We start from the raw sequence: 13,580 nt of genomic DNA on the forward strand, positions 1-13,580 counted from the left end.
ATATAAAACTATAAAACCCACAATATTTTCAGTTAACAGCAGGTACACAAGTGTTAAGAAGGGATGCACCAATCCAGTATGCACAGAAATCAGATTGAGCACAGATACTGACCTTATTCAATGGATCAGGTATCAGTCATGATAGGACTGATCCACATTAATAATACAATACAGTTTCTTTGGTATAATATAATTATAACATTCAGTGTTTCCATTATCAGTTGCATACAGTCAATCATGATGGACCACTGATTCATTTGTAGCACAACAGCAGACCCTGACTTCAGGTTTCCTTATGTAAGAACGATTCCACACTGTGAGGTAAACTGATTTAAAATTTGGGGAAAAGACATCTCTGGTTTTGGATCAGTCTGCTCTGTGTTGGCAAATAACCTGACTTTAGGTATTGGAATCTGTATCGAGAGAGAGAAAAAGTTGGATCAGTGCATCCAGGAAACAGGATGTTATCCAAATCCAAATACATAACACTAGATTGATAACTTCAGGTATAACAGGTTCACTGAGTACAAAGAAAACAGATTTTAGGAAGCATCACAACATCATAATCACAGTACACTATCATATTATTGTATTAACGTAATTTTTTTATGTTTCTTTTTTTCATTCAACAGTATCTTATAGATCCTCTCCAGACAGGTATTAAGACATAAAAAATACTCAAACTTTGCATATACATCATTCTGCACAGTGAAGCTCAAACACCCAGCTGAAGGAACAAGAAGAAAAATACATTCTTGAGTGGAGGAGGGACTTTAAAATATACAATTAAATATATTTTTCATAGTCAATGGAAAGATGCTGTCCAAACGTCTAGTGGGAATTATTACGCTCTAAGGTGGACTCACATATCCCATAATGCATCATAAAATGTGGTGTTCAATTAATGGCTACTAACTGAGAACAAGCTGCAGTAATGGGCTGTGCACAAACAGGGAGAAAAACTGTCTGCACAGTGCATGCTGGGAGAAAGAAATGACCTGAGTAGAGTCTGAAACATTTTTTATTATTATTATGTCTACATAGACGTCTAAATATATAGTGAGTAGTGAATGAGTTAATGTTTTTAAATCCAGACTTCCTTTGCTTATGAATCCCTCCCAGGAAAAAAAACAACAACAACAAAAACATGCAAATTCAAAATGCATTGTCATTAAGCCCACAGCAAAGCAGCTCCCATTGAGGACACAGTTTCACACACACTTGACAGACTGAGGAACAACATTTGCATATTTTAGAGCTTGGCTGATGTCCTTCCTTTGCAGCCAGAGTGGCTGGTGAGGAGGATTTGAGCTACCAAACAGCCATATTAGCAGATCGATAGGATCCATTTAATGTGATCGTTAGAAAAGGTTATGAGAGTGTAAGAGAACACGTCTCTGTTACTGGGCCCTGACACGTTCTGCATTGTAGCAGCTAAATGCTACAGAGCATGCACAGGCCACATGAAAATAAACCAAAAATGTGCATTTGCATAAATGAACATGAATCAAATCTACAAAATGCAAATACATGCACAGATACATAAACACACAATGCACTTTGGAAGTGAAGGCGCAAGAAATCTGTGCATTTCAATACATTTAATTTATGGGCACCACAATAAGGAGAACAACGAGTACAAAAAGAGGAAAACAATAGCACTACTGTTCATAGGCAAATAATGGATAAAGGCTGACATCGTGTAGTTGTTGGCCTATAGTCTGTGCTGGTGTGGACAGATACAGTCAGTGCTGTGATGCCATCTAGTGGCTAAAGAAAAATGTTCATCACAGCCAACTGAAGGAGTCTGTGTGCAAATACAAAATAGTGAAACAATAAAAGAAGGACTTCAATTTAAACTCTGGGATTGTTTGTTGTTTTTACTGGTTTTAAGATCCATAGGAGCTGATCGGTGACGTCATCATCGTCTAATAAAGTATCTCTTCTCCAACATGGCTGGTTGTAACCACTGCAAACAGTCAAAAGAAAACATCCATCTGAAAAGCAGGATAATACTGTTCCACTGTGGCTTATTACTTTCTTTGGACAGTATATTTACTGTATATAAACACAGCAAACCAACAGTTAACCCTTTTCTAATATGAAGAATAAAACAGGCCTGTGTACATTCATATGGATTAAAGCAACTAATATTACAACCCCAAATTATGAATATAATAAGAATACAATAAGTGATAATTAAGACTACAAATACAGCCACACTTGCAGCAGATTTGAGCTCAGTGTGCTAACATTTGATAATTAACACTAAACACAAAGTACAGCTGAGGTGTTGGGAATTATCTGATAATTGATCCTAAACCAAAGGGGAAAATACAAATTTTGAATGTCACAGTGGCACTAGAGGAAGAGTTAGAGATCACTAGACTAAAAAAACAAAATCACCCTCATGGAAGCATGAATGTTGGTACAGAATTTCATGGCAACCTATTTAATGTGTCAATATTTATTTATTTATTTATTTGAATATGTACACATACTGTATATCCGAATGATGTATTCTTCATGTCAGGGATGGTCACATACGGATGCTTTTAACACATCATTGATCAAATCTCTGTTATATCTTCTGTTACCTCCCCGGCTGTGTGCCAATAAGCCAATAAACCATGCAGCTTGAATTCCACAGTGCTGATTATTTTTCATCTTTCTTTATTGATCAGGAAGAGAAAAAACTCTTGAAAACACTTGAATTAAAAGTACTTGATTTCAACAGCTTCCAAAGCACCGTTCAGTGTGTGCAGACACCTGTTCATTTATCGCTGAGTTCACATTGTTTTACGTTATACAACCAAATAAACAATTATAACATGATATTAACACACAAACAGGTTTATAAAAATACATAAGAGAGAAAAATAAGCTTATATAAAACAACATCTATATCTAAATATAAATGAAAGGCAATAAGAGGGATAAAATCTATACAGTCTTCGCCTAAATCAGTGTGGATAGTAACACTTACTGACCTATAGATGGCATAAGAAAGCTAAAGGTTAACTTTAGCGCTGAATACTGGCCCTAAAGTCTGAGAAGAGGTTTTTAAAAAAATAAGCCAGCAAGGTTTTAAACATGTCTTAACACACTCTAGAAAAAGAAGATAATGAAACACATCGTACAGCATTTAAAGGAGATTAGTTGAACCCTGAATACTTACAGTACTGTAAGTCTCTAATAGAAGTAGGAAGATTTTTCCAAACTGGCAACACATACAGTTAATGTTTCATGTTGAGGAAGCAGCAAGAAGTTTGCAAAATCTTGTTTTAATCTCTTGTCTTTGCTTTCTTTTTTTAAGACATATCTGTCAGTGTGTCCGTCCAAGACATCGGTGAGCAGCTCCAAAAGGAAAGCGACAGTTGAGGAAGTGCGCTGAACAATGAATGTACATTTTTCATTTCAGATGATTTGACGGAGCATTTGATGGGAGCAGAGCGAGACTGGTTTGTACTCAGATCATGAACGACTGAGTTTGTTTGTACTTCTTGAGCTGCGGAGAGCAGAGAGACATACAATGAATCCTTTCCTTCAATTAGCTACAGACCTGTGTTATCAGCAACTTATCACCAACACTTAATTTCAACCCAGATTCATGGCAGCAAGCAAAACAAGCCCTGGCATGATAACAAACTGCTTTGATCACTCACATTGCGGGTGGGAGGAGGAGGAGGAGGGTTGTAGGACTTTGCGCTGAAAGACAAAGAGCGCCAGTTCAGTCTAAGGTCAGTACCAGTCGATAACACATGACTGCAGACAAAACAAGAGTGAGCACTCACTTTTTCGTTTTCTTTCCTTCTGGATGAAGACATAAAAAAGAGGCAAAAGATCAAGAGCAGCAGGTTAATATTTTTCATTATCACAATCATGCAAGGTAGTTGTGGATGAAACTTAAGTTCTCAATTTAAAGCAATTTTTGTGCCATTTGGAGGCAGTTCAATGATCTGTGAACACAATACTGACATATTATCACCTAAAAAGTTGCTGTGGTGAAAATGTTAGAAAGTATATGCACATCCAACACAAAGAATGCCTCTAACCAGCCGACAAATGTAAACCCTGTTTTTGTTCTGTGACCGTGTCAGTAATAAAAACAGTTAATATAACATTTAATAAAAACATTCAGGGGCCATTCAAGATAACGAGTACTTTTACATTTAACACTTTAAGTACTGTTGCTACATTTTGCAGATGATACTTTCATTTTTACATTGTGGTATTCATACACATACTTAAAGTTACCCTGTGGAGTTTTCTTGTAAACAAACAAAAGTTATATTTCTGTGTTTCTGTGTTTATCAACAGAAACACATTGGGCCTCATGCAAGAAACACCCGAACAAACAGATTCATTCTCAAGAGGAACGTATAAGTGATTTAAGAACATTTGTGGCATTCATCATTTTTCTTGTACTTGAACATTTCTCTTCAATACAACAAAATACAAAATTTACAAGTGATCCAGATCTGTCATACAAGTCCTGAACAGGTAGTCTCTGCCTCTCTTCACAAGGGGAGAAAAACTTGATTGATTTACAATTATAATGTCTTAATCTGGATGAATTTGGAGTTTAAATATGATACCAAAGTCAACTAAAATAAAATATATAACTAAAACAAAATGAATGCAAAATTAATATTCTGTTCACCATATCATTATCGTCATGGCTCACAATTTACCAAGAGGGTTTTTAGACTTTATGACTTTCATTTGGAAAAATTCTACATTTCAGTAGTTGTTGGAAACTTCTCTCACTCCGACAGCTGTCTCTGTGTCTCTCTGCAGGTTTCTGTCCAGTGTTTTCTTATGATGCTGCAGGTGACAGTGTAACATCATCTACTGTCATATTCTCTCTCTGTGACTGTCACATGACTGCCTCTCATATTAGTCAGCGCTTTGCTTTAGAAAAATGTTTTTTAGCATCTAACCTACAACAAAGCATTCCCTCTGTGCCGTTGTATTCATATTTTCTAATTGTTTCAGATTCCCTATTACTGACACTCCAAACCTTACCTTGAAGCTCTGCAGTGTGAAATTCTTGTTTTACTCTTGTTTTACTCTTGTTTTAACACCTAGAGACGTTATTACATTATTAAAGAAATGTTCTTAATTCCCAACACCAATTCTATCTTATGTTTCACAAGATGCATCTTCAATCCTTGACAAACAAAAGATGGTAACCGTAAATCAAAACTGCTTACACATCTGGTTGTCATATTCATCATGGTCACATAATAGAAACGCACATTGAGAAACAGCTCAAAATTTCGATTCAGGCAATGTTTTTTGTATCAGCAGGGTAAGTTAGAGGCTGAGATTTACGGATACGACTTCACAAACTACTCACTCTTGCAGCAGCCTCGACGTCGGCAGACACACACACAGATGCAGCAGAAGATGATGAGCGTCAGAAAACCTACAGCACCTGCTATCAGAATCGTCATATTCAAAGGATCTGGAAGAAGGGAGAGAGAGTTTTTGCTCAGTGTTCGGTCAGAAGAGCGCGACATATAAGCACCAATGAGCTGTTTTACCAAAAACACTTACAATCAATGACTTTAAGTTGTTGTGCCACACAGCTCTTGGGTGCCCCGACACTGTTGGAGGACTCGCAGCGGTACATCCCTGTATCCGCTTTGGACACGCTTTTAAAATTCTGCTCCAGACAAAAACAAAGTGTGAGAGGAGGTGTGGAGAGCAACAGCTGTGTTTCTGCATGTGTTTATTACCGTGTCCATATATGAGTTAGTGTGTCTTCTTGTGTGTGCACCTGTTGTACATGAGTATTTACATACGCTACATGCCTGTATTAGTGTGTACTCACCAGTGTGCCTTTGTGTGTGTCGATGCTGTATGGAGTGTCTGCTGTTGCCGTCAGGGCCTTGTTGTCTTTGTACCACTGGTAGGTGGCAGGCGGCACGCTGAGCTTGTCTTTACAGAGGAGGTCCAGGCCCAAGCCAACAAACACTGAGCTTGGGACCTCACAGGACGGGACGTGAGGCGGCACTAAGGCAGCAGAGAGGAAAGACAGAAATATGTAAGAATACTGCATTTGTAATTTTTTGGACAAATCTCCCTAAAACAATGAAAAAAGTACTTTTCTTGATGTATTTTACTGTTTGGTAGTTGTGAGGGACAGATTATCCATATGCCAAATCAATGAATTGATCTGACAAAAGTAATAATCTTATTGAAACTCTCTGTCTTCAGCGATAATCAATACATCACAGTTGAATTGGATTGAAACTACTCCCACACCTCCCAGGATTAAAAAACTAAAACTGGTACTGTCACTGCTATTTGACTGTTTAATTGAAGTCTACACTTTTCATATCACATCATGCAGTGAAATAATGAAAACAAATAAGAAAGAATTGAGACGGAAAAATAATTGTCGCTCTTGAACAGAATCGCAATCTTGAAGTAGAAGTGGAAGATATGGATATAATTCTCTATCTCTGTATACATAATTTAATATTGCAATATATATATTAACATTTTCTGAAAAAACAATTACCAGATCAGATGGGAATGCCTGCTTTGGCTAATCAAGCAAATTACATATCCACAGTGCTTAATTACACTGATTCAGAAATCATTTGAAAAAAACAATATTGCAATAAAATAGTCCTGCTCATTGATTTGCAACATGGCCAAATACAAATTGATGGCTACTACAAATGGTACGTCAAAATCTCCATATATTTGGACTGTGGGAAGAAACTGGAGCCACCACAGGAAACCTTCACACTGGATTCACACACAGGAACATTTTGAGGAAACGATGCTGAACACTGAGCCGACATGTTGACGATATCAGATACCTTTCTAGCTAATAACCTTTATTGTTTATCTCTTCCCTCAGTCCCAAGCATGACAATTAAATGCAGAAAACTCAATTACTGGTTTTGAAAAGGCGACAGGGTAACATGCTTTTTTTGTTGTCAGTTGCCTAGCAACGGGGATGTCACAAGTGAAACTGCTTAAATAGATTCAGTGCATGTCTCACAAAGACACAAACTCATATGCATATTTACACATTCACACAATCACATACCGAGCACATTGAGGGTTACAGTCGCCTCTCCCAGGTTGACGTGGTCTTCGCTGGCCGTCACCTCACAGCGATACTCCCCCGAGTCTTTCTGTGTGACAGAGTGTATCGTCAGTGTCGCTCCCTCTATCTTGGCCCGTCCAGTGTAAGACCCTACAGTGGAGGGAACAAGGTCATGAAAAGACGATAAGGGATGGAGGGTGCTTAACCAAAGGCTAAAAGGGAGTGAATTGAAGGCAGTAAGGATGAAAGAATGATGGCAAGAGAGGCGGCAAAATAGCAGCTTTTTTAGTTTAGAGAAGCTGAAGGATTGAACGCCTGTGACTCACCGGTAAATTTGTGATCAAAGTACACAAATGTCACCCCCTTCCCTTTCTTCTTCCACTCGATTCGAGGGTTCTGATCTTTCTCTGTCTTGAACTCACAGGACAGCACAGCGTCTGGAGGACAGAAAACAAAGCAGCAGAGCAGCTTTTGTTAAAAAGGGAAGATATTACAACAAGATATCAATCAGTAGACTTGTTTTCATTGCAGGTACTCTGTCCCATCATTTCTTGCTTAATGTGTTGTTTTTTGTCTGTTAAAACTGATCAGCACTAAGTAATGTTGCTGATATACTAGTTTAATGTACCGTCTACTGTGTTTATGTATTATTTTTCACGTTTGTATCACATGATGAGATATCTGCTGTTCTTCCTTTGTCTTAGTTGATTTTCCAAGAAAATATTCAGATATATACATGATTTAACCTGTAATTACATATGTATGTTTTAAATCTATATACATATTTTTAAAGAATAGTTTTGCATTAATTTTTGTGTTGATTTAACTGATTTTACAGGTTTCATTTTGGGACAGAAAGACACAGAAACAGAAGAGCAGATATCAAGTATAAGATCCCACTTCCTGTCTCAACTTGACTGTCAAGGTGTTCCTGATTGTGCATATTAATATAATTTTTGTAAGTAATAATGACTGGGAGTAAGTGAAGTACCAAATATGTCTGTCTGATGTTTTTCTTTTCTTTTTTTTTCTTTCAGTCATATTTTACCCAAATATGTTTAATTCATTTCCTCTTTTCCTCTCATTTGTAACTGGATGACAAAATTAATTTGAAATATCTTTAATCAGAATGAGTCTTTGGATCACTGAAGGAAGATAAAAATGTTAAAAAAAGAGCAAAAACTCGCATCACATAAAAAGACCCCGTTCTCTAAAAAGTTGTTGTCATTTTAAAGAAAGGTAAATAATTAAAAGGTGAAAAATATGACAGGTATGTACAGAATATAACAGCTCACCTGTGTGCTCGTGGACCTCCACTTTGGGTTTACTGCTGCTCACTGTCACTGACAGACAGGCAGGACCTGCAGGGGTCAGATGATTCATCAACTATTATAAATTGTTGGAATGTTTTTACTGTCAGGTCATCAGGTAAAGCAACCTTAAAACCTTTTTCTGGTCATATATATCTGTAATTTTCAAAGAGGAGAAAGCTGTCGATGTTCAGATTAAGCATGCTGGGGTTTTTATTTTAATTACGATCAGAGAGACCAGAAACACAACAGACATAAAAACAGAATAGAAAAGTACACAAGATTGATCACAGCCTACACATACGATTCATGCATTCACAAGAAATTGCAAACACACCCTCACTGTGGAAAAGTCAGTTTTCCACAACATAATATGTAGGCTACCAGTGCATTTTAGCTTTCATTTTTTGTGGTTGCACACACACACACACACACACACACACACACACACACACAGCATACAGAGTGTGTAGCTACATCCTGGTGGTGCCAGGAGCAGTGGTGCGAAGGAATGCAGGTGATGGATGGCTTTCGGACAAGCTTTATCCCAACCTGATAACCTCCCTTGGTGATCTTTCTATTCAGGAGGCGCACACACACACACACACACACACACACACACACACACATACACACACACACACTCTCAGAGCAGACACTGTCACAAAGACACAACACTTACATCACAGTATCCTCACAAAAATGCATGGAAGTAGCATAGAAGTATTTAAAAATGCTGTATGTACAATGTAAAAAAAAAAACATTAATAGTGATTAACCGTTCAAAATGTATCTTTTGAGTATAAAAACAAGGTTAAAGGGTGGCAGTAGGAAGTGAGTGGCTAGAAGTGTCCTACACAGAAAACAATAGCTGCAGTCAGCTTAAATTCATGTCAATTATAATGGAATCCAAAGGCAACAAGTTTTTCAAAGCAGTTTAAATCAAAAGTTTTACCAAAATATGGTGGAATACATCACTTTCAGCAGAGGGAGTTTCAAGAAGGGTGAAAAGGCTTTGATTGCACACAGATTGTTAGCAGAGATGTGGATTATGTTGCTGGAGTGAATTAGGAAGGTTTTTAGAGATGTCACTCAACTTTCTTCGGCAGTGAAAACATGAATCTGCCATAAATCCATTGTCACTGACCACAGTTGTCGGTGTGTGTCGTGTGTGTGTGCTGCACACATGCATGGAAAGCATGCGTTTCTTATGCAGACAAAGCTGCTCTTTATGACAGTAACCTTACTCCGCTCAGCTGGCACAACACACACACACACACACACACATACACACAGACTTATATATTACACACTTGTGAGGATCTACACTGATTGAACCTTTAACACCGAGCCCTCTGCACAGTGTGCTTGACGTTGACCCTCAACCTTAACCTGAACATGATTCTGACTTTAACACTTAACTTCAATTCTTGCCATGAACTAATATTAACCTACATAAACATGAAATATTTCAGACTATATCCAATGTATTTCAACATAAATTTTATACAAAATGGCTAATTCATGTGTGATATCTGATATTATCCATAACATTTGTTATTTATATTTTAAATGCAAGTCCACGATGCATTTTTAGTGTTTTTAAGTATTTTTGGAATGCATTTTGCCCGAAGTACTCCAAACACATGTACTTTAGCTTTTTCTGTAGCTTAGTAGGGTGAGGATATCAGTCTTTTCATCTCTGTGAGGACATTTGGTCCTCATGAGTAAATAAGAGAGAGATCAAAAGATACACACACACACACACACACACACACACACACACACACACACACACACACACACACACACGATCATGAACATAGAGCATGTTGTTTAGAGACCAAGCCTCTGGTCCTTTAAAATTCCCACAACAACTTCAAATGCATTCTCCCAGATAGCAAGTGTGCGTTTTCATCTCAGTCCAATTAGCAGCAGGGTCAGTCGGAGGCTATCTTCAAACTGAAACGGTGCGATCTCAAACTTCTTCGTGATGTGTCCCATCAGTCAGTGGATCTCGGGTTCAAACGGCATCACAGCGGGTTGGAAATGTAAACATGAAGCCCAACCACTCCCTCCCTGCACAATATCAGCCCCCGCAGTCCCTGAACACATCACACCTTCTCCCCTTAGCGTGCACGAGCCAATGATCAATGAAACTTTATAACAAGGCCGGTAATCCTCTTCATATTGAAAGAATAAGGAGTTAGGAGTTAGTCGGGCTAAATCTCGCACTAGGCCTCTTAAAAACCACCAAGTCGTTTAAAACATAAACCTCTTTCATCGAAAAACAATTAACTGGGTAATTAGACTTATCCTGCGTTTCTATCCATCTCCTTTGATAGTTTGGTTATTTATCTGTTTCTTCTCACTCAAAAGTTCCTACTTTTCTGAAACGAAGATACTCAAATAAACAAAACAGAACCAAATTTGTTTCAAGTAAAATTAAAAAACAATAGGCTAGAATCCCTTGTGGAAAAGTAGGTTTATCTAGCCTATTAAAACATCACACCACACTGTGAAAATATAACATAAGCTCCGCATATGTAACAAAACTACAAATCTTACATTGGCATATAGGCCTATAAGCTTGCACGCGCTATTGAATAACATGAAGCCTACTTCTTCCTCAGAAAAGTTCCAGCAATAGGTTTATAATGATGTGTAACACTACACTTTATATTCCGTCATTAAACCGTTAAAAAATTGCTTCATAAAGTCTCTAAAACCGGGAAAAACAAACTCACTGTGCAACAATGTGATGAGAAGAAGCAGCGCCAGCATCTTCATGGTCTTCATGTTCAGTTCAGATCCGTCCTGAGCTCTGTGGGTGTCCGTTGAGTCTGGATGAAATCAGTTTTACTCCAAAACTCTCTGCAGCCCCTTCAACTTTCATCTGCTGCATGCGCGCGGTCTCGTGAACAAATGACGGGGAGCGCGTGCAGGAGGCGTTCAGAGGCTGGAGACCCCCTGTCCTGTCAGCAGGCAGAGCAAACTGGGAAATATGCTCTCCTATTTTGACGTGGTTGTGTTCTTTCATCTGCCCTGTTTGTACTGATAGTAGGTCTGTCTCATATGATATAAGTATGGTCAAACCTTTTAATTTTTTTTCTCTGATATGATGAAGAAGACACTGCAGCTAAAATATGCCAGGGATGACACAGAAAAGGCAAAATTTCAATTGTGGTCCTTGGTGCAAAGAAAGCAAAGATGGAAGAGTCCAGCTGTAAAGGAAGTATCACACTACCATCAAACCTGCGGTGAAACCAAACTAAACTTCATTTACTACAAATATTATTTAAAGATTTCCTCCATGTACAATAAAAAAAAAACTTTGCTTGGAATTATATTGTGTGTCTAAACAGGTTTTCCACAAAAAGCCCTAGCCCCTTAAAATCCTTTAAATTATATCTCCTCCTTCTCCCTCATTGAAAAACCCAGAATCTATGAATATGCAAATATATTTCAAGATGTCTTCTACTTCGCTGTCAAGTCCATTCTCAGTATTTGTTCACTGGAGGCTTCAAGTTTCCACATCAGTCTTGTGTAAATTGCATACTGGACCATGATCAGCCTCCATACTAGTTGTGATGTCACAAATCATGCTTGTAGGCTGACCCCTTGGCAGATTTTCAATGAGCACATACAAACTTTCTACTTTCAACAGATGAAAGTAAAAACAGCCTTCTAGTGTCAAACTTTGCACATACATCATTCTGCACAGTGAAGCTAAAACATAACAGTGAGATAATAAGAAAAACATTAGTGGAGGGGAACTTAAAGTTCAGCTTCGAGGTTCTTGTGCTTTACTTCAGTATTTGCATTAAATGCTACTTTATAATTAAACTCTGCTACACTTCAGAGGCAAAGTAATTTGTAGATTAAAATTTACCAACAGAAATATATGTTTTTAAAATATGACATCCTACTCTCAAATTACTAGTGGGAGAATATATACATTAGGCAAAACAAGCTCTATCTGGACCAGCTGCAATGTTAAAATGCTAAAATATTAATGCATCAATAATAGTATGTAATATGTAATAATATATTACAGAAGCAGTCATTCTGTATATGAGTACTTTTACTTTTTATATTAAGTACATTTTGCTATTAAAACTAAAATTGTGAATGCAGGACTTTTATTTGTATTAGCGTATATTACAGTGTGGTATTGGCAGTATTGATACTTTCACTTAAATACTTACCACTGCATCAAACCAACACAAAAACCTATGACACCATCAATAAAATCATATTACAAACAATATACTCAAAATTAAATAAAAATGTACATACAAATTATAACTGGGTGGTAAGATTACACCTCCAAGTTTGACCTGTTTCTTAAAATTGCAATGGTTAGTTTTTTAATGTCAATAACGGGCACCACAGAACATAAAGATGCAAGTAGTCATATAAGTATGACAGGAAAATTAAACAGCTGAATGTTGCAATATAAACTCTAAAACTGTCAAATGTGGAAGGTGTTACTGTACAACAGCAGCAGCTTTACACTATACAGGCTTCCTCCTCATGATAGTCAGCGAGACGTCTGTGGAGAAAACTAAGTCAACTTTTTAGAAACAAATAAATACATTCTCAGATTAATCTTAGCTGCCTCACACTTTTGCATGTTTTCAGGGATTTCTGAGATTATCTCATAAAAGCATGTAATCCTCTATCTGAATATAAAATATGAACCCGAGCTTAAAGTTGTTTGGATTCCACATGTCAATGGTGATGTGTTGTAATAGGAGGTGCAGAGATGAGACAGCTGCTGGCTGAGCTACTGTGCCCTTGGATATTAAGTTTCTCACCACCAGAGCCCACACAACAGCACATTGTCACTCACTCTGGTTAATGTGCACACATGCTTACATTTGCGACCATATGCACACACAAAGACACACACACAGAGGCCATACATGCGGACACGTGTGCATAAACACACACAGGGAGAGAATCTCACAAAGTCTTTGCTGCAGCACCTGTTGACAGTCAACAATCTGCAGCTGCTCTGCTGTGAGTAGGACCCACTGATGTCATGTAACACACACACACATCTAAAACAACACTACTTACACTCACCGGCCACTTTATTAGGAACACCTGTGGAATCTACTGCAATCCAATACAACAGCTCTGCCATAAATTCTGCATTTACATTTTCAGTTTTTGTTGTCACTGTCAAAAAG

General features: G+C 37.7%; 1 protein-coding gene across 1 annotated transcript; it reads right to left on the bottom strand.

Moving 5' to 3' along the window:
• Positions 1 to 2,513: 2,513 nt before the first annotated feature.
• Positions 2,514 to 11,367, bottom strand: jam2b (junctional adhesion molecule 2b). The gene is made up of 10 exons (XM_044366055.1): positions 11,130 to 11,367; positions 8,368 to 8,433; positions 7,399 to 7,509; positions 7,073 to 7,222; positions 5,840 to 6,021; positions 5,563 to 5,671; positions 5,363 to 5,470; positions 3,795 to 3,813; positions 3,666 to 3,708; positions 2,514 to 3,508 (listed from the first exon to the last, which is right to left on the bottom strand). The coding sequence occupies exons 1-10, from the start codon at positions 11,179 to 11,181 to the stop codon at positions 3,470 to 3,472; spliced, it is 879 nt and encodes a 292-aa protein (XP_044221990.1). The 5' UTR covers positions 11,182 to 11,367; the 3' UTR covers positions 2,514 to 3,469.
• Between the last annotated feature and the right edge of the window lie 2,213 nt (positions 11,368 to 13,580).

Source organism: Thunnus albacares, chromosome 11 (genome assembly GCF_914725855.1).
Source record: "Thunnus albacares chromosome 11, fThuAlb1.1, whole genome shotgun sequence".
Lineage (NCBI taxonomy): Eukaryota > Metazoa > Chordata > Actinopteri > Scombriformes > Scombridae > Thunnus > Thunnus albacares.